Raw genomic sequence first — 23,642 nt, forward strand, 5'->3', positions numbered from 1 at the left:
ACCTGGTGGGTTCCTTGATGATTTGTGTGAGATTGAGGGCATCAAGCTTGGATTGTAGGACTGCCGGGGTGTTAAGCATATCCCAGTTTAGGTCACCTAACAGAACAAACTCTGAAGCTAGATGGGGAGCGATCAATTCACAGATGGTGTCCAGGGCACAGCTGGGAGCTGAGGGGGGTCGGTAGCAGGCGGCAACAGTGAGAGACTTATTTCTGGAGAGATTAATTTTTAAAATTAGAAGTTCGAACTGTTTGGGCATAGACCTGGAAAGTTTGACAGAACTTTGCAGGCTATCTCTGCAGTAGATTGCAACTCCTCCCCCTTTGGCAGTTCTATCTTGACGGAAAGTGTTATAGTTGGGTATGGAAATCTCAGAATTTTTGGTGGCCTTCCTAAGCCAGGATTCGGACACGGCAAGGACATCAGGGTTGGCAGAGTGTGCTAAAGCGGTGAGTAAGGCAAACTTAGGGAGGAGGCTTCTGATGTTGACATGCATGAGGCCAAGGCTTTTTCGATCACAGAAGTCAACAAATGAGGGTGACTGGGGACATGCAGGGCCTGGGTTTATCTCCACATCACCCGAGGAACAGAGGAGTAGTAGGATGAGGGTGCGGCTAAAGGCTATCAAAACTGGTCGCCTAGAGCGTTGGGGACAAAGAATAAAAGGAGCAGATTTATGGGCGTGGTAGAATAGATTCTGGGCATAATGTGCAGACAGGGGTATGGTGGGGCGTGGGTACAGCGGAGGCAAGCCCAGGCACTGGGTGATGATAAGAGAGGTTGTATCTCTGGACATGCCGGTCTCAATGGGTGAGGTCACCGCATGTGTGGGGGGTGGGACCAAGGAGGTATCAGAGGTACGGAGAGTGGAACTACAGGGTCCATTGCAAACCAAAACAATGATAATGATAACTAGCCTGAACAACAGTATGCAAGGCATATTGATATTTGAGAGAGACATACAATAAGGCATAAAGTGATTGCAGGTCTTGATTGGGAGAGCTAGCTAAAACAACAGGTAAGATAACAGCAGCAATAACAGGGTGCTAGTCTAACACAGCAACAACAGGTAAAAATGGCGACGACTAGGCAGAGAGGGTCGGATTAACTACACACAGATCCTGAGTTAAAGCACAGAGCCGACAGATAAAACACAAATAAACAGAATGGAGTACCGTGAATTAATGGACAGTCAAGCATGCATCAGCTATGTAGCCAAGTGATCATAGTGTCCAGGGGGCAGCCGTAGATGGAGCAGGGAGGCCTCCACTAAGCTAGCACGCGGCGTTTAAAGTTAGTAGCCCGGGGGGTGGTCTGCTCAGACGGAGGGGGTCTGCTCAGACGTGGTCGTGTCGACAGAGAATCCAAGCCAGATGGCGATGGCGAAAGAGAGGTTGTGAATTGTAGAATTGTGTTTGCTAACTGGTGCTAGCTTCGTGGCAGTGGCGCTAGCTGCGCTGTTAGGCAATACACCCAGTTGTAAAGTGTATTATTGCGCTTCATTTTAAAAGTTATTTGGCCACTTAAGTTGTGATACAAAACGTATTAATGGGCCACTCCCAAGTGGCGCAACGGTGTAAGGCACTGTATCTCAGTGCTAGAGGCATCACTACAAACACCCTGGTTCAAATCCAAGCTGTATCACAATTAGGCTGCGCACAATTGGCCCAGTGTCATCTGGGTTTGGCAGGTGTAGGCCGTCATTGTAAGTAAGAATTTGTTCTTAACTGACTTGTCTAGTTAAAGAAAAAATATAATATTCTTTTAAATGAGCTAGGCTACATGAGGTGTGCGACTATGATTTAAAAAATTTTTTTTTTAAAGCATTCGCTGTTTCTTGCCTTAAGCTGGGCATCATTCACAAGTGATAAAATATCATTCACAAACGATAGGCTAATATTGTCACCCATCACACTCTTCTTTATTTAATATTGTCTTCACATACACTAAATAATGTGTGAAATTTGGTTTGTTTTAGAATGGACCATTATCATGCACCTGTCTCTAAACAGGGGCAGCGGAAATCTATGTCATCTATGCACTTAAATAGAGAAAGGAGGACACTTTTCCTGTGGTTCATTTTCATGGCAGCCAGGTAGGCTATACTCCTGTTGTAAATAGAAGGAATGTGCTTAATATTATCCATTTGGACACAAACCAGGAGATAGGAGCCTGATAGCAGACATGTTAGGATGGGGTACCCCGTCAGCACACTGAGGGGTGTGCCTCCAGTGGGGGTACCTGCCCATCTGTCTGTTTGTCTGACTATCTGCCTGCCTGCCTGTCTGTCTTTTTGTCTGTCTGTCTGCCTGCCTGCCTGCCTGTCTGTCTGTTTGTCTGACTGTCTGTCTGCCTGCCGCATGCCAACCTGCCTGACCGCCTGTCCACCTGCCTGCCTGCCTGTCTGTCTGTGTCCTTGTGTAGAGAGGCTGTATTGATTAATGCTGATGATGATGTCCTTTGGCTGATCAGTGTGTCAGTGTGTGCGTGTGTGTGTGTGTGTAGGTGTGTGTGTGTACATTTGTGTAAGTGTGTTCCTACATTACCTTAAATTAAAATCCACTTCATGAGTGTGTGTATAAGTAAGTGTGTAATAACTTATTGGTTTGTCTGTATGTATGAGTCTGTGTGCGTGTGTCTTCCCGGTTCCCTGATAAAGACGTCCAGCCCTGCTCCTGTGCTCTATCAGTATGCAGCACCAGCATCATTGGGAGGCTGCGCGCACACACACACACACACACACACACACACACACACACACACACACACACACACACACACACACACACACACACACACACACACACACACACACACACACAGCCAGTGGATTCACTTAAGGGGAGCTAGTCACAATTAGCTGTTAACATTACAAGGCAGAATTTAGCCCTGGCCGGTATCCCCCGGGGAAATTAAACTAGCTCTAAATCATTAAACCACAAGCTAAACATTAACAGACATTTGCATTTTTATTGCACCTGAAAAGAATGGCATGACTCCATTATCTCCCAGACACAGAGAAAGACGTTTCTTAGTTATTATTGTGTCGTCCTGCATTGGAAAAATGTGTGTTTATCCCGGGGAAGAAGCTAGAGAACGGGAGTCCTCATCGGTTTAATGCCGGCGCTTTGTGGAGGGTTGTGATTACAAAATAAACAAAGCAGAAACAGCACAGGCAGAGGAAACAGTGACTGGTTTGTTATGCAAATCCCCTCTTTTATTTCTCCCCAAAATAAACAAACAATAACAGACAACAACAGAGGATAGAGGAGCTGAACTGGGGTTAACAATATGAAAGACAACAACAGAGGAGCTGAACTGGGGGTAACAATATGAGAGACAACAACAGAGGAGCTGAATAGGGGGTAACAAAATGAGAGACAACAACAGAGGAGCTGAACTGGGGGTAACAATATGAGAGACAACAACAGATGAGATGAACTGGGGGTAACAGTATGAGAGACAACAACAGAGGAGCTGAATACGGGGTAACAATATGAGAGACAACAACAGAGGAGCTGAATAGGGGGTAACACTATGAGAGACAACAACAGAGGAGATGAATAGGGGGTAACAATATGAGAGACAACAACAGAGGAGCTGAATAGGGGTAACAATATGAGAGACAACATACTACTAGATAATGATAATATGCATCAATGTGAGTTGATGCTACTACATAATGATAAGATGTATCAATGTGAGTTGATACTACTAGATAATGATATGATGTATCAATGTGAGTTGATACTACTAGATAATGATATGATGTATCAATGTGAGTTGATGCTACTAGATAATGATATGATGTATCAATGTGAGTTGATACTACTAGATAATGATAATATGCATCAATGTGAGTTGATGCTACTAGATAATGATATGATGTATCAATGTGAGTTGATACTACTAGATAATGATAAGATGTATCAATGTGAGTTGATGCTACTAGATAATGATAAGATGTATCAATGTGAGTTGATACTACTAGATAATGATAAGATGTATCAATGTGAGTTGATGCTACTAGATAATGATAATATGCATCAATGTGAGTTGATGCTACTAGATAATGATATGATGTATCAATGTGAGTTGATACTACTAGATAATGATATGATGTATCAATGTGAGTTGATACTACTAGATAATGATAATATGCATCAATGTGAGTTGATGCTACTAGATAATGATATGATGTATCAATGTGAGTTGATACTACTAGATAATGATAAGATGTATCAATGTGAGTTGATGCTACTAGATAATGATAAGATGTATCAATGTGAGTTGATACTACTAGATAATGATATGATGTATCAATGTGAGTTGATACTACTAGATAATGATAATATGCATCAATGTGAGTTGATGCTACTAGATAATGATAAGATGTATCAATGTGAGTTGATGCTACTAGATAATGATAAGATGTATCAATGTGAGTTGATACTACTAGATAATGATATGATGTATCAATGTGAGTTGATACTACTAGATAATGATAAGATGTATCAATGTGAGTTGATACTACTAGATAATGATAAGATGTATCAATGTGAGTTGATGCTACTAGATAATGATATGATGTATCAATGTGAGTTGATACTACTAGATAATGATAAGATGTATCAATGTGAGTTGATACTACTAGATAATGATAAGATGTATCAATGTGAGTTGATGCTACTAGATAATGATATGATGTATCAATGTGAGTTGATACTACTAGATAATGATAATATGCATCAATGTGAGTTGATGCTACTAGATAATGATATGATGTATCAATGTGAGTTGATACTACTAGATAATGATAAGATGTATCAATGTGAGTTGATGCTACTAGATAATGATAAGATGTATCAATGTGAGTTGATACTACTAGATAATGATATGATGTATCAATGTGAGTTGATACTACTAGATAATGATAAGATGTATCAATGTGAGTTGATACTACTAGATAATGATAAGATGTATCAATGTGAGTTGATGCTACTAGATAATGATATGATGTATCAATGTGAGTTGATACTACTAGATAATGATAAGATGTATCAATGTGAGTTGATACTACTAGATAATGATAAGATGTATCAATGTGAGTTGATGCTACTAGATAATGATATGATGTATCAATGTGAGTTGATACTACTAGATAATGATAAGATGTATCAATGTGAGTTGATACTACTAGATAATGATATGATGTATCAATGTGAGTTGATACTACTAGATAATGATAAGATGTATCAATGTGAGTTGATACTACTAGATAATGATATGATGTATCAATGTGAGTTGATACTACTAGATAATGATAATATGCATCAATGTGAGTTGATGCTACTAGATAATGATATGATGTATCAATGTGAGTTGATACTACTAGATAATGATATGATGTATCAATGTGAGTTGATACTACTAGATAATGATAATATGCATCAATGTGAGTTGATGCTACTAGATAATGATATGATGTATCAATGTGAGTTGATACTACTAGATAATGATAAGATGTATCAATGTGAGTTGATGCTACTAGATAATGATAAGATGTATCAATGTGAGTTGATACTACTAGATAATGATATGATGTATCAATGTGAGTTGATACTACTAGATAATGATAATATGCATCAATGTGAGTTGATGCTACTAGATAATGATAAGATGTATCAATGTGAGTTGATGCTACTAGATAATGATAAGATGTATCAATGTGAGTTGATACTACTAGATAATGATATGATGTATCAATGTGAGTTGATACTACTAGATAATGATAAGATGTATCAATGTGAGTTGATACTACTAGATAATGATAAGATGTATCAATGTGAGTTGATGCTACTAGATAATGATATGATGTATCAATGTGAGTTGATACTACTAGATAATGATAAGATGTATCAATGTGAGTTGATGCTACTAGATAATGATAAGATGTATCAATGTGAGTTGATACTACTAGATAATGATAAGATGTATCAATGTGAGTTGATACTACTAGATAATGATAAGATGTATCAATGTGAGTTGATGCTACTAGATAATGATAAGATGTATCAATGTGAGTTGATGCTACTAGATAATGATATGATGTATCAATGTGAGTTGATACTACTAGATAATGATAAGATGTATCAATGTGAGTTGATACTACTAGATAATGATATGATGTATCAATGTGAGTTGATACTACTAGATAATGATAATATGCATCAATGTGAGTTGATACTACTAGATAATGATAAGATGTATCAATGTGAGTTGATACTACTAGATAATGATATGATGTATCAATGTGAGTTGATACTACTAGATAATGATATGATGTATCAATGTGAGTTGATGCTACTAGATAATGATAATATGCATCAATGTGAGTTGATGCTACTAGATAATGATATGATGTATCAATGTGAGTTGATGCTACTAGATAATGATAATATGCATCAATGTGAGTTGATGCTACTAGATAATGATAATATGCATCAATGTGAGTTGATGCTACTAGATAATGATATGATGTATCAATGTGAGTTGATACTACTAGATAATGATAAGATGTATCAATGTGAGTTGATGCTACTAGATAATGATAATATGCATCAATGTGAGTTGATGCTACTAGATAATGATATGATGTATCAATGTGAGTTGATACTACTAGATAATGATATGATGTATCAATGTGAGTTGATACTACTAGATAATGATAATATGCATCAATGTGAGTTGATGCTACTAGATAATGATATGATGTATCAATGTGAGTTGATACTACTAGATAATGATATGATGTATCAATGTGAGTTGATGCTACTAGATAATGATATGATGTATCAATGTGAGTTGATGCTACTAGATAATGATAAGATGTATCAATGTGAGTTGATGCTACTAGATAATGATAAGATGTATCAATGTGAGTTGATGCTACTAGATAATGATAAGATGTATCAATGTGAGTTGATACTACTAGATAATGATATGATGTATCAATGTGAGTTGATACTACTAGATAATGATAAGATGTATCAATGTGAGTTGATACTACTAGATAATGATAAGATGTATCAATGTGAGTTGATACTACTAGATAATGATAAGATGTATCAATGTGAGTTGATACTACTAGATAATGATATGATGTATCAATGTGAGTTGATACTACTAGATAATGATATGATGTATCAATGTGAGTTGATGCTACTAGATAATGATATGATGTATCAATGTGAGTTGATGCTACTAGATAATGATAAGATGTATCAATGTGAGTTGATGCTACTAGATAATGATAAGATGTATCAATGTGAGTTGATACTACTAGATAATGATAAGATGTATCAATGTGAGTTGATGCTACTAGATAATGATATGATGTATCAATGTGAGTTGATACTACTAGATAATGATAAGATGTATCAATGTGAGTTGATACTACTAGATAATGATAATATGCATCAATGTGAGTTGATGCTACTAGATAATGATATGATGTATCAATGTGAGTTGATGCTACTAGATAATGATAAGATGTATCAATGTGAGTTGATGCTACTAGATAATGATAAGATGTATCAATGTGAGTTGATACTACTAGATAATGATAAGATGTATCAATGTGAGTTGATACTACTAGATAATGATAAGATGTATCAATGTGAGTTGATGCTACTAGATAATGATAAGATGTATCAATGTGAGTTGATGCTACTAGATAATGATAAGATGTATCAATGTGAGTTGATACTACTAGATAATGATATGATATATCAATGTGAGTTGATGCTACTAGATAATGATATGATTTACTATGTATAGTATGTCCAGTCTCTTATGGTTACCTCTCCCCCTGTCCTTGACACTCTCCCTTCATCCCTCCCTCCAGGTGAGCAGTACGTGTGGCCACGGCCCCCAGCGTGTGTCTCGCTCAGTGGCGCCCTTTCCTGACCAGACCCCTGCTGCCCAGGCGTCCCGCAACCCACAGCCTTTACCCTACGATCCTGAGGAGACCTTGGCTGGTCGCCGCAGGTAATGCTGGGTTGAGAAGAGAGGGATTGAAGGATGGGGGAACAGACAGGGGTTATGAAGTAGAGCAGAGTAGAAAGAGGAATATAGGAGGTTAGAGCATTTAACGATTAAGAAATATTTAGGTCAAAGGTCCAGATGAATGGGTAGGAGCTGGGGGAAAGGTCTAAGGTTCAGATGAATGGGTAGGAGCTGGGGGAAAGGTCTAAGGTCCAGATGAATGGGTAGGAGCTGGGGGAAAGGTCTAAGGTCCAGATGAATGGGTAGGAGCTGGGGGAAAGGTCTAAGGTCCAGATGAATGGGTAGGAGCTGGGGGAAAGGTCTAAGGTCCAGATGAATGGGTAGGAGCTGGGGGAAAGGACTAAGGTTCAGATGAATGGGTAGGAGCTGGGGGAAAGGACTAAGGTTTAGATGAATGGATAGGAGCTGGGGGAAAGGTCAAAGGTCCAGATGAATGGGTAGGAGCTGGGGGAAAGGTCTAAGGTCCAGATGAATGGGTAGGAGCTGGTGAAAGGTCTAAGGTCCAGATGAATGGGTAGGAGCTGGGGGAAAGGACTAAGGTCCGGATGAATGGGTAGGAGCTGGTGAAAGGTCTAAGGTCCAGATGAATGGGTAGGAGCTGGTGAAAGGTCTAAGGTCCAGATGAATGGGTAGGAGCTGGGGAAAGGTCTAAGGTCCAGATGAATGGGTAGGAGCTGGGGAAAAGGACTAAGGTTCAGATTAATGGGTAGGAGCTGGGGAAAGGTCTCAGGTCCAGATGTTATTAGCAGATAGACTATAGACTGTAGACCATAGACCATAGACTATAAGCCATAGACTATAGACCATAGACTAAAGACCATAGACCACAGACCACAGAGCAGGTGAGTTTTAGTAGTCAGTATTGGAGTGGAGTAGGTGAGTTGTATTAGTCAGTACTGGAGTGGAGCAGGTGAGTTTTAGTAGTCAGTTTTGGAGTGGAGCAGGTGAGTTGTATTAGTCAGTACTGGAGTGGAGCAGGTGAGTATTATTAGTCAGTACTGGAGTGGAGCTGGTGAGGTGTAGTAGTCATTGTCTGAGTGGAGCAGGTGAATTCTAGTAGTCAGTATTGGAGTGGAACAGGTGAGGTGTAGTAGTCAGTGATTGGAGTGGAGCAGGTGAATTGTAGTGGTCAGTGATGGAGTGGAGCAGGTGAGTTGTAGTGGTCAGTGATTGGAGTGGAGCAGGTGAGTTGTAGTGGTCAGTGATGGAGTGGAGCAGGTGAGTTATAGAAGTCAGTGTTGGAGTGGTGCAGGTGAGTTATAGAAGTCAGTGTTGGAGTGGTGCAGGTGAGTTGTAGAAGTCAGTGTTGGAGTGGAGCAGGTGAGTTGTAGTGGTCAGTGTTGGAGTAGAGTAGATTAGTTGTAGTAGTCAGTGTTGGAGTGGTGCAGGTGAGTTATAGAAGTCAGTGTTGGAGTGGAGCAGGTGAGTTTTAGTGGTCAGTGTTGGAGTGGAGCAGGTGAGTTATAGAAGTCAGTGTTGGAGTGGTGCAGGTGAGTTGTAGAAGTCAGTGTTGGAGTGGAGCAGGTGAGTTGTAGTGGTCAGTGTTGGAGTAGAGTAGATTAGTTGTAGTAGTCAGTGTTGGAGTGGAGCAGGTGAGATGTGGTAGTGTGTGTATGTGTGTGTGTGTGTGTGTGTGTGTGTGTGTGTGTGTGTGTGTGTGTGTGTGTGTGTGTGTGTGTGTGTGTGTGTGTGTGTGTGTGTGTGTGTGTGTGTGTGTGTGTGTGTCTCTGTCTCTATGTCTGTGTCTGTGTCTGTGTGTGTCTTGCTATTGTGTGTATCTGTGCACACGTGTGGCACCCTGTTTGACTGTGTTTGCTGCTAGCCTACTTTACTATGAGAGTGACAGTGAGCCTCCCTCCACTCTAGTGCATTATACACTCACTTTCCAGGAACAGGCTTAAATGAACAGAGTACTGATTCTCAGCAGGCCGATGGCTTTAGCAGAGTGGCCAGATTAATATCTTTTAGGCACACAAACCCTCACCTGCATTGCAAACGGCACCCTACTCCGTTTATAGTGCACTACCATTCACTTTATAGTGCACTACTTTTGAGCAGAGTAGTGCTTTATAAAGGAAATAGGGTTCCATTTGGGACACAGTCACTCTCTACAGCTGAATATCTCCCTCTCTCTCTATGTCTCTCTAGGGATCTCCTTCACTGTCCCCACCATTAGACTCTTTAATTTCCTCCTTCATTCTATATCTCTTCCTCTCTGTCTCTCGCTCCATCTCATATAATGATGTTTAATTTGCCGGTTTATCTATGTTTCCCCCTCTCTCTTTCTCTCTCTCTCTCTCTCTCTCTCTCTCTCTCTCTCTCTCGCTCTCTCTCTCGCTCTCTCTCTCTCTCTCTCTCTCTCTCGCTCTCTCTCGCTCTCTCTCTCTCACTCTCTTTCTCTCGCTCTCTGTCCACTCTCCCCTCCTCTTTGCTGACCAGCATTATTAGCTATGCTGTAATGTAATAATAATATAATCATTACCATTATTAATGATATTCTCTTTTTTCTCTTCTCCTCTCATCCCTCCCTCTCTCCCTCAGGGAGTTTATTTCCAGCCTGAGGGGATTCAGTTCCTTCTTCAGTGGTTTGGGAGAGGCTCTGTGTAGCCGGGAGCCTGCAGCGCCAAGCAACCACTCCCTCTGCTGGAACGGACAAGAAATTACAAACAGGTAAAGGACATGCTGATTGATGTCTGTGGGTGCACCCCAAAAGGTACTGATGATCAAAGTAGAGCACTATAAAGGGAATAGGTTGCCATTATAGACACACCCTGTGTTTACTGCAATAGTCGGGTTTGTAAACCCAACTGATGCCTATACACAGTAGTATTGTGATGCTAAATACAGCCTTGTACCAATCTAAACAGCACACTATACAATCTGGTTGTGGTTTTATTGGGATATAATATGTCTCTATCTCGTTCCATCGTATAGATGTGTCAGATGTACAAAATACATTAAACTTGAATGATCTCTATCCTTGAGTAAAGAGTGTGTAGGTCGGTTGAAGGTGAAGTTTGTGTAGAAGTGATGAGCTTTGCAGTGGAGCCTCATCTCCGACAGTGTGTGAGTGTAAATCTTGACTCTGTCTCTCTATGAGAAGGTTATTAATGTCAGTCGCACTTTCTCCTTCTTTCCTGCTCGGTTAATTGCTGTTTCGATCGCTCTCTCATCCTTCGCCCATGTCTCGCTGCACCCCACAGAACCCAATTTGGATTCTGCAATATTTCACTTCACCTCCTGTCTCCCTTGCTCCAGCATCGTAACTTTCTCTCCCTCTCTCCCTTGTTCTCTCTCTTCATCTGGCCCCAATTTTAATTTGCCTCACTTAGTTCGACTTTATTTCTCCTCAGATAATGATTTTATATTGATTCTAATCAATGCAAAAGCATCACTTCTGATTGAAATGAGAGGTGAGGGAAGTTAATGTTTTTCCCCTCAAGAAGCATATAAGCCTGTATAGCAACCCTAGATATAGGGAGAATCTCAATTGCTTACTCCTGGCATACTCCTCTCTTCTCTCCTCGCGCCTTATCAAAACCCATTGGATGAGAAAGCCAGTGGTCCCTCCCCTCTGACCTTCTGCTCCAATAGGTTTTGAGAAGGAGGTGAAGAGAGAGGAGAGAGGACGCGAGGAGTATGCAGTTGAGATTCTCACGTAGTCACAATGCATCTCCTCAAAGCTCTTATTCCTTACAAGAAAAACAGGGCTGTATTCATTAGTGCACACAGTAGCAAAACGTAACAAAATAAATTGCAACAGAAAACGAAAATGAGAGATTCTTATTGGACAAGTTTAGGTAGTCCCTCCCTAAATCAGTCTGTTTTCTTCTGTTTAGTGCCTATTGAATATGACCCATGGGGTCTTACTAGCTTCCTTCCTGTGTCCTCAATTCCAGACCCTTCAGTCTGTAGCACGCAGGCTGGCAGCCCTTCCTCAGTCACAGTGCGCCTGTCACAGAGGAGATGAGGACACTCTCAGAGATAAAAAGGCTTACTGCCTCGTCCAAGGGGGAAGAGAGCAGAGTGGCGAGGGGGCCGAGGTATCCTGGGGGGGTAATTACGGGCCAGTGGAGAGAGGGTGATAGAGAGGGAAGGAGACGGAGGGAGGAAGAGATGGAGATATGGTGAGAGAGGGAAGGAGGGAGAGAGGGAGAGAAAGAGGGAGAAAGAGGGGGAGAGGGTTAAAGATAAGAGACAGAGGGATAGAGAGGGAAAGAGATATAGAGGGTGTGGGATGGAGGGATTGTAATGTCCTTCTGCAACCAACTGTCAGTCCTCTCTGAGAGAAGACTATATTTCCAACTGTCAATGTCCTCTCAGAGAAGACTATATTTCCAACTGTCAATGTCCTCTCTGAGAGAAGACTATATTTCCAACTGTCAATGTCCTCTCTGAGAGAAGACTATATTTCCAACTGTCAATGTCCTCTCTGAGAGAAGACTATATTTCCAACTGTCAATGTCCTCTCAGAGAAGACTATATTTCCAACTGTCAATGTCCTCTCTGAGAGAAGACTATATTTCCAACTGTCAATGTCCTCTCTGAGAGAAGACTATATTTCCAACTGTCAATGTCCTCTCTGAGAGAAGACTATATTTCCAACTGTCAATGTCCTCTCAGAGAAGACTATATTTCCAACTGTCAATGTCCTCTCTGAGAGAAGACTATATTTCCAACTGTCAATGTCCTCTCTGAGAGAAGACTATATTTCCAACTGTCAATGTCCTCTCAGAGAAGACTATATTTCCAACTGTCAATGTCCTCTCTGAGAGAAGACTATATTTCCAACTGTCAATGTCCTCTCAGAGAAGACTATATTTCCAACTGTCAATGTCCTCTCAGAGAAGACTATATTTCCAACTGTCAATGTCCTCTCTGAGAGAAGACTATATTTCCAACTGTCAATGTCCTCTCAGAGAAGACTATATTTCCAACTGTCAATGTCCTCTCTGAGAGAAGACTATATTTCCAACTGTCAATGTCCTCTCTGAGAGAAGACTATATTTCCAACTGTCAATGTCCTCTCTCAGAGAAGACTATATTTCCAACTGTCAATGTCCTCTCTGAGAAGACTATATTTCCAACTGTCAATGTCTTCTCTGAGAGAAGACTATATTTCCAACTGTCTTTATGCAACTCATGTCTTTATGCCTTTATGCAACTCACAAATGCAACTCATGTCTTTATGCAACTCACAAATACATGAAGCATTCCACTGTTAGTCTACACCTGTTGTTTATGAAGCATTCCACTGTTAGTCTACACCTGTTGTTTATGAAGCGTTCCACTGTTAGTCTACACCTGATGTTTATGAAGCATTCCACTGTTAGTCTACACCTGCTGTTTATGAAGCATTCCACTGTTAGTCTACACCTGTTGTTTATGAAGCATTTCACTGTTAGTCTACACCTGTTGTTTATGAAGCGTTAGTCTACACCTGTTGTTTATGAAGCGTTTCACTGTTACTCTACACCTGCTGTTTATGAAGCGTTCCACTGTTAGTCTACACCTGTTGTTTATGAAGCGTTCCACTGTTAGTCTACACCTGTTGTTTATGAAGCATTCCACTGTTAGTCTACACCTGTTGTTTATGAAGCGTTCCACTGTTAATCTACACCTGTTGTTTATGAAGCATTCCACTGTTAGTCTACACCTGTTGTTTATGAAGCGTTAGTCTACACCTGATGTTTATGAAGCATTCCACTGTTAGTCTACACCTGCTGTTTATGAAGCATTCCACTGTTAGTCTACACCTGTTGTTTATGAAGCATTCCACTGTTACTCTACACCTGTTGTTTATGAAGCGTTCCACTGTTAGTCTACACCTGTTGTTTATGAAGCGTTCCACTGTTAGTCTACACCTGTTGTTTATGAAGCATTCCACTGTTAGTCTACACCTGTTGTTTATGAAGCATTCCACTGTTAGTCTACACCTGTTGTTTATGAAGCGTTAGTCTACACCTGTTGTTTATGAAGCATTCCACTGTTAGTCTACACCTGTTGTTTATGAAGCATTCCACTGTTAGTCTACACCTGTTGTTTATGAAGCGTTAGTCTACACCTGTTGTTTATGAAGCGTTCCACTGTTAGTCTACACCTGCTGTTTATGAAGCATTCCACTGTTAGTCTACACCTGTTGTTTATGAAGCGTTAGTCTACACCTGTTGTTTATGAAGTGTTCCACTGTTAGTCTACACCTGATGTTTATGAAGCATTCCACTGTTAGTCTACACCTGCTGTTTATGAAGCATTCCACTGTTAGTCTACACCTGCTGTTTATGAAGCGTGTGACAAATACAATTGGATTTGATTTGAGTCATATCTTCTTTTCTTCTCATCCAGTTCATACCAAAAGGGCTTAACGTATCATAGCTTTTACACAGGGCAGATTCATCTCCAGCTCAGAATGCCTCTCACACTATTTCTGTAGACACATCGAGGTCTGAGCTAAATGTGTCTCTCGTCACCTGTATCCAAGATCAGAGGAATGACACCTTCACATCATCTCAAATATGTTTTTAAACACTCAGGGTGCCTCCTCACACCACACAAAAGGATGTGGGCAAACTCACAGCACTGAAAATAAACATGCCACTTTTCTCTTAGTAATCTAATGTCATATTCAAGTTGTGTCCCTATCTAAATATTGCAGAATTTGTTAGTGCAAATTCTATTTATTTTCCACCACTTCATTCACACTTTGCTCTTTGTGTGTCATTATGCAACACTGAGATGCAGCTCCTAGCCCATAGCATGTATCATAGCTATTAACATCTAATCACTAGCCGTCATCAGCCTATCATGACCTACACTACCAAAAGTACACTACACGACCAAATGCTCGTCCAACATCTCATTCCAAAATAAAGGGCGTTAATTAATATGGAGTTGGTCTCCCCTTTGCTGCTATAACAGCCTCCACTCTGGGAAGGCTGTCCAATAGATGTTGGAACATTGGAAGCAAGTCCCCGCAGCATTCAGCCACAAGAGCATTAGTGAGGTCGGGGCACTGATGTTGGGCGATTAGGCCTGGCTCGCAGTCTGCGTTCCAATTCATCCCAAAGGTGTTCGATGGGGTTGAGGTAAGGGCTCTCTACAGGCCAGTCAAGTTCTACCCCACTGATCTCGACAAACCATTTCTGTATGGATCTCGCTTTGTGCACAAGGACATTGTCATGCCAAAACTGTTGCCACAAAGTTGGAAGCACTGAATTGTCTAGAATGTCATTGTATGCTGTAGTGTTAAGATTTCCCTTCACTGGAACCAAAGGGCCTAGCCAGAACCATGAAAAACAGCCCAGACCATTATTCCAAACCTTACAGTTGGCACTATGCTTTGGGGCAGGTAGCATTCTCCTGGCATCCGCCAAACTCAGATTCGTCCGTCAGACTGCCAGATGGTTGAGCGTGATTCATCACTCCAAAGAACGCGTTTCTGCTGATCCAGAGTCCAACGGCAGCAAGCTTTACACCTCGGCCATGGAAACCCATGTCATAAAGCTCCTGACGAACAGTTCTTGTGCTGACGTTGCTTCCAGAGGCAGTTTGGAACTCGGTAGTGAGTGTTGCAACAGAGGACAGAATTTTTACATGCTACGTGCTTCAGCACTCGCCGGTCCTTTTCTGTGAGCTTGTGTGGCCTACCACTTCACGGCTGAGCCGTTGTTGCTCCTAGACATTTCCACTTCACAATAACAGCACTTGACTCATTGGAAAGGTGGCATCATATGACGGTGCCACCTTGAAAGTCACTGAGCTCTTCAGTAAGGCCATTCTATTGTCAATGTTTGTCTATGGAAATTGCATGGCAGTGTGCTCGATTTTATACACTTGTCAGCAATGGGTGTGGCTGAAATAGCCGAATCCACTCATTTGAGGGGTTGTCCACATACTTTTGTATATACAGTGTATGTCCTCTATCTGCTGGTAGTATATCACATGTCTCTGTATTATTAATGTGATTAGAAGGATAAATAACGGTGGAAATGTAATTAAGGGTTTAATGAAAAGTATGAGTTAGGTGGCACCGTATTAATGAGGAGCTGATGGATGATGGAGCGGGGAGGAGAGGAGTGGGGAGGAGGGAGGAGGGTTGGTGAGAGAAGTGTTGGGAGAGGGGGGTGGAGGAGAGGGGGTGTGTCATAGAGATATGAACAGCCTATGGCTTCACACTGTGCCACCGCTCCTCCCTACATCTGTTGGCTTCTTCAGACACTCCATTTCCTCTTCCTCTGACCTCACTTTCCTTTCCTGTTCTTAGCAAACCATCACTTTCCTTTCCTGTTCTTAGCAAACCATCACTTTCCTTTCCTGTTCTTAGCAAACCATCACTTTCCTTTCCTGTTCTTAGCAAACCATCACTTTCCTTTCCTGTTCTCAGAAAACCATCACTTTCCTTTCCTGTTCTTAGCAAACCATCACTTTCCTTTCCTGTTCTTAGCAAACCATCACTTTCCTTTCCTGTTCTCAGAAAACCATCACTTTCCTTTCCTGTTCTCAGAAAACCATCACTTTCCTTTCCTGTTCTTAGCAAACCATCACTTTCCTTTCCTGTTCTCAGCAAACCATCACTTTCCTTTCCTGTTCTCAGCAAACCATCACTTTCCTTTCCTGTTCTCAGAAAACCATCACTTTCCTTTCCTGTTCTCAGCAAACCATCACTTTCCTTTCCTGTTCTTAGCAAACCATCACTTTCCTTTCCTGTTCTCAGAAAACCATCACTTTCCTTTCCTGTTCTCAGCAAACCATCACTTTCCTTTCCTGTTCTCAGCAAACCATCACTTTCCTTTCCTGTTCTCAGCAACCCATCACTGTCCTCGCTGGTTAAATTGTCCTTACCGTTTAAACGCACATTTGTCTCAATGAAAGTTTGATCGCCAACTTGTAATCCTAAAAAAAATGAAATTAGTTATCTCTGGTTTGTTCAGCCATTTCGATGAGTTAGGGTTAGAGTTTTGGGATAAACGCCGAAAATAAGGTTAACACAGGCTTAGGAGATCTGATGCGTTTTGTTCTATGAGATAATATCAGTCAGTTAACTGAAGAAAAAAAAAAGATGCCATACCATTTCTCTCTGTGAGGATCGAAGCTGGAGACAGGACAAAGTAACAATGCAGACACAGGGAGCAGACAGTTATAGACAGGGAAATCAACAACGGGAAGGAGTCCAGGTGCGTCCAATGAGCGCTGCTGTGCGTAGTGATGGTAACAGGTGTGCGTAATGAAGGGCAGCCTGGCGCCCTCGAGCGCCAGAAAAGGAGAGCGGGAGCATGCGTGACAGCTCTCTATGAGAGGATATACTGTAAGATAACATCAATCATTTTCACCCTTATCGTGATGGTGCACAGGCAGCTAGCTATGCCTTAGTCTGTGTGAGCCAGTCATCCTTTAATCAGTTTCACATTCCTTTGGGGGTGTGTTCCTCTTCTATTCAGCTGTGTAAACACACCTGTCTGGTTGCGTGCGTGGGGCCATTCTCCGAGGTTGACATGCTGATAGCATCAGAGTTTGGCTCATAAAGGGTTAAAGCCAGGCGTAGCAGAGAGCACGACAGCACCTGGGAGAATGCTTCAGTACAATATAACACAGAGGAAGAGTTCCAACCTGGGCTGCTTCAGTACAATATAACACAGAGGAAGGGTAACAACCTGGACTCTGTCAGTACAATATAACACAGAGGAAGAGTTCCAACCTGGACTCTGTCAGTACAATATAACACAGAGGAAGAGTTCCAACCTGGGCTGCTTCAGTACAATATAACACAGAGGAAGGGTAACAACCTGGACTCTGTCAGTACAATATAACACAGAGGAAGAGTTCCAACCTGGACTGCTTCAGTACAATATAACACTGAGGAAGAGTTCCAACCTGGACTGTGTCAGTACAATATAACACTGAGGAAGAGTTCCAACCTGGGCTGCTTCAGTACAATATAACACAGAGGAAGGGTAACAACCTGGACTCTGTCAGTACAATATAACACAGAGGAAGAGTTCCAACCTGGGCTGCTTTAGTACAATATAACACAGAGGAAGAGTTCCAACCTGGGCTCTGTCAGTACAATATAACACAGAGGCAGAGTTCCAACCTGGGCTGCTTCAGTACAATATAACACAGAGGAAGAGTTCCAACCTGGACTGTGTCAGTACAATATAACACAGAGGAAGAGTTCCAACCTGGACTCTGTCAGTACAATATAACACAGAGGAATAGTTCCAACCTGGACTCTGTCAGTACAATATAACACAGAGGAAGAGTTCCAACCTGGACTCTGTCAGTACAATATAACACAGAGGAAGGGTAACAACCTGGACTCTGTCAGTACAATATACAGAGAGGAAGAGTTCCAACCTGGACTGTGTCAGTACAATATAACACAGAGGAAGAGTTCCAACCTGGACTGTGTCAGTACAATATAACACAGAGGAAGAGTTCCAACCTGGACTGTGTCAGTACAATATAACACAGAGGAAGAGTTCCAACCTGGACTGTGTCAGTACAATATAACACAGAGGAAGAGTTCCAACCTGGACTGTGTCAGTACATTATACAGAGAGGAAGTTCCAACCTGGGCTCTGTCAGTACAATATAACACAGAGGAAGGGTAACAACCTGGGCTCTGTCAGTACAATATAACACAGAGGAAGAGTTCCAACCTGGACTGCTTCAGTACAATATAACACAGAGGAAGAGTTCCAACCTGGACTCTGTCAGTACAATATAACACAGAGGAAGAGTTCCAACCTGGACTCTGTCAGTACAATATAACACAGAGGAAGAGTTCCAACCTGGACTGTGTCAGTACAATATAACACAGAGGAAGAGTTCCAACCTGGGCTCTGTCAGTACAATATAACACAGAGGAATAGTTCCAACCTGGACTGTGTCAGTACAATATACAGAGAGGAAGTTCCAACATATTTTTCTCCCTCCTCCACCTACCTACCTCAGACTACGCCTCTGCAGGATCTTATCCGTCTGGAACTGGGGCTTTCCGTTCTGTGATTCAGGTTATCAAATCAAATGTTATCACTACTCTACGTAGTAAACTGACTGGAAGATAGATTGGGGATATGACGTATGACCATGCATCACATCTTATCTTACACATAATATTCAATTATTGACTTATGAATGCACCTCGAGTTACTGGTGATTTGTTTCTAAATTGTTAAAATCCTGTCTGAAGAGCGTTTATTTGTCTTATCAACACTAGATGGCGATAGAGCTTCATATTGGGCACTAGTCTGTGGAGTGTAGTCAAATGTCCTGTTCACCATACCATTCATGTGATTTATTTAACACCAAACAGAACAACGCAGCTTTTCAAAAATGGATCTGATGAAAACAAAAATTGTATTTTATTTTTCTGTCTTTCCCAGGTTTCCTGTCCCAGGTGTGAAGCGCTCTCACCCTCATGGCCCTGACCCTAAGATCAAAGCCCCTGAACCAGTCATCTCCCAGATCATCGACAAACTCAAACACATCAACCAGGTGGTCTGCATGTGTGTGTGTGTGTGTGTGTGCGTGCGTGCGTGCGTGCGTGCATTTATGCGTTTGTGGGTACTTTCATATATGTTTATGCTCAGGTCAGTCAAAACAGGCTGTTGATGGAGGGCACATGTGTGGCCCCTACCCCTGGGCCTGGCCCCTACCCCTGGGCCTAGCCCCTACCCCTGGGCCTAGCCCCTATCCCTGGGCCTAGCCCCTACCCCTGGGCATAGCCCCTACCCCTGGGCCTGGCCCCTACCCCTGGGCCTAGCCCCTACCCCTGGGCCTAGCCCCTACCCCTGAGCCTAGCCCTTACCCCTGGGCCTAGCCCCTACCCCTGGGCCTAGCCCCTACCCCTGGGCCTGGCCCCTACCCCTGAGCCTAGCCCCTACCCCTGGGCCTAGCCCCTACCCCTGGGCCTAGCCCCTACCCCTGAGCCTAGCCCCTACCCCTGGGCCTGGCCCCTATCCCTGAGCCTAGCCCCTATCCCTGAGCCTAGCCCCTACCCCTGGGCCTAGCCCCTACCCCTGAGCCTAGCCCCTACCCCTGGGCCTGGCCCCTATCCCTGAGCCTAGCCCCTACCCCTGAGCCTAGCCCCTACCCCTGAGCCTAGCCCCTACCCCTGGGCCTGGCCCCTATCCCTGGGCCTAGCCCCTATCCCTGAGCCTAGCCCCTATCCCTGAGCCTAGCCCCTATCCCTGAGCCTAGCCCCTATCCCTGGGCCTGGCCCCTACCCCTTGTTCTGACCCAGCCATATGGAATGCAGGTTACTCTTTAGAGCTCTCTGGTTCTGACCCAGCCATATGGAATGCAGGTTACTCTGTATAACTATCTGGTTCTGACTCAGCCATATGGAATGTAGGTTACTCTGCAGCTACAGTTGAGGTCGGAATTTTACATACACCTTAGGCAAATACATTAAAACTCAGTTTTTCACAAATCCTGACATTTAATCAGAGTAAAAATTCCCTGTCTTAGGTCAGTTAGGATCAACACTTTATTTTAAGAATGTGAAATGTCAGAATATTAGTAGAGAATGATTTATTTCAGCTTTTATTTCTTTCATCACATTCCCAGTGGGTCAGAAGTTTACATACACTCAATTAGTATTTGGTAGCATTGCCTCAAAATTGTTTAACTTGGGTCAAACGTTTTGGGTAGCCTTAGAGATATCATAACATAGAGACATAAGGGGACATCAGGTCATAAAGACATCAGGTCATAGAGACATCAGGACATAGTTACATCAGGGGACATCAGGTCATAAAGACATCAGGTCATAGAGGCATCAGGACATAGAGACATCAGGGGACATCAGGTCATAAAGACATCAGGTCATAGAGACATCAGGACATAGAGACATCAGCACATAGAGACATCAGGACATAGAGACATCAGAACATAGAGACATCAGGGGACATCAGGACATAGAGACATCAGGTCATAGAGACATCAGGACATAGAGACATCAGCGGACATCAGGACATAGAGACATCAGGTCATAGAGACATCAGGGGACATCAGGGGACATCAGGACATAGAGACATCCGAACATAGAGACATCAGGGGACATCAGGTCATAGAGACATCAGGTCATAGAGACATCAGGGGACATCAGGTCATAAAGACATCATGTCATAGAGACATCAGCGCATAGAGACATCAGGACATAGATACATCAGGACATAGAGACATCAGGACATAGAGACATCATGTCATAGAGACATCAGCACATAGAGACATCAGGACATAGACACATGAGTACATAGAAACATCAGGTCATAGAGACATCAGGACATAGATACATCAGGACATAGACACATCAGGACATGGAGACATCAGGGCATAGAGACATCAGGGCTTAGATACATCAGGGGACATCAGGTCATAGAGACATCAGGACATAGATACATCAGGACATAGAGACATCAGGGCATAGAGACATCAGGGCATAGAGACATCAAGGCACATCAGGACATAGAGACATCAAGACATAGAGACACCAGGACATATATACATCAGGGGACATCAGGATATAGAGACATCAGGTCATAGAGACATCAGGACATAGAGACATCAGGACATAGACACATGAGTACATAGAAACATCAGGTCATAGAGACATCAGGACATAGAGACATCAGGACATAGACACATCAGGACATGGAGACATCAGGGCATAGAGACATCAGGACATAGAGACATCAGGGCATAGAGACATCAGGGCATAGAGACATCAAGGCACATCAGGACATAGAGACATCAAGACATAGAGACACCAGGACATATATACATCAGGGGACATCAGGATATAGATACATCATGGGACATCAGGACATAGAGACATCAAGACATAGAGACACCAGGACATATATACATCAGGGGACATCAGGACATAGAGACATCAGGGGACATCAGGACATAGATACATCAGGAGACATCAAGACATAGAGACATACACACATAGAGCCATCAGTAGATAGAGACATCAGGGGACATCAGGACATAGAGACATAAGCACATAGAGGCATCAGGACACAGAGACATAAGCACATAGAGACATCAGGACATAGAGACATCAGGGGACATCAGGACATAGAGACATCAGCACATAGAGACATCAGGACATAGAGACATCAGGGGACATCAGGTCATAGAGACATCAGCACATAGAGACATCAGCAGATAGAGACATCAGCACATAGAGACATCAGGGCACATCAGGAGATAGAGACATCAGGACATAGAGACATCAGGACATAGAGACACCAGGACATATATACATCAGGGGACATGAGGACATAGAGACATCAGCACATAGAGACATCAGCACATAGAGACATCAGGACATATATACATCAGGGGACATGAGGACATAGAGACATCAGCACATAGAGACATCAGGACATAGAGACACCAGGACATAGAGACATCAGGGGACATCAGGAAATAGAGACATCAGCACATAGAGACATCAGCACATATAGACATCAGGGGACATCAGGTCATAGAGACATCAGCACATAGAGACATCAGGGGACATCAGGTCATAGAGACATCAGCACATAGCGACATCAGCACATAGAGACATCAGTACATAGAGACATCAGCACATAGAAACATCAGGGCATAGAGACATCAGGGCATAGAGACATCAGGGCACATGAGGACATAGAGACACCAGGACATATATACATCCGGGGACATCAGGACATAGAGACATCAGGGGACATCAGGACATAGCAGCATCATGGGACATCAGGAGATGGATACATCAGGGGACATCAGGACATAGATACATCAGGGGACATCAGGACATAGATACATCGGGGGACATCAGAACATAGAGACATACACGCATAGAGACATCAGTAGATAGATACATCAGGGGACATCAGGACATAGAGACATAAGCACATAGAGGCATCAGGACACAGAGACATAAGCACATAGAGACATCAGGACATAGAGATATCAGGGGACATCAGGACATAGAGACATCAGGGGACATCAGGACATAGAGACATCAGGGGACATCAGGACATAGAGACATCAGGACATAGAGACATCAGGACATATATACATCAGGGGACATCAGGACATAGAGACATCAGGGGACATCAGGACATAGAGACATCAGCACATAGAGACATCAGCACATAGAGACATCAGGACATAGAGACATCAGAGGACATCAGGGGACATCAGGACATAGAGACATCAGGGGACATCAGGACATAGAGACTTCAGGGGACATCAGGATATAGAGACATCAGGACATAGAAACATCAGCAGACATGAGCACATAGAGACATCAGGACATATATACATCAGGGGACATCAGGACATAGAGACATCAGGGGACATCAGGATATAGAGACATCAGGATATAGAGACATCAGGACATAGAGACATCAGGACATATATACATCAGGGGACATCAGGACATAGAGACATCAGGGGACATCAGGATATAGAGACATCAGGACATAGAGACATCAAGACATAGAGACATTAGGGCATAGAGACATCAGGACATAGAGACATCAGGACATGGAAACATCAGGACATAGAGACATCAG

At 42.6% G+C, this 23,642-nt stretch overlaps 1 protein-coding gene across 1 annotated transcript in view; it reads left to right on the forward strand.

Moving 5' to 3' along the window:
* Positions 1–23,642, forward strand: part of gpc3 (glypican 3) — a 386,092-nt gene that overhangs the window by 245,210 nt on the left and 117,240 nt on the right. The window contains exons 4-6 of the mRNA XM_071411469.1: positions 7,907–8,049; positions 10,609–10,737; positions 19,452–19,563. Coding sequence (XP_071267570.1) covers positions 7,907–8,049; positions 10,609–10,737; positions 19,452–19,563 — 384 coding nt within the window. The remainder of the gene's footprint in view (positions 1–7,906; positions 8,050–10,608; positions 10,738–19,451; positions 19,564–23,642) is intronic.

The sequence above is a fragment of the Salvelinus alpinus genome, chromosome 7 (assembly GCF_045679555.1).
Source record: "Salvelinus alpinus chromosome 7, SLU_Salpinus.1, whole genome shotgun sequence".
Classification (NCBI taxonomy): Eukaryota; Metazoa; Chordata; class Actinopteri; order Salmoniformes; family Salmonidae; genus Salvelinus; species Salvelinus alpinus.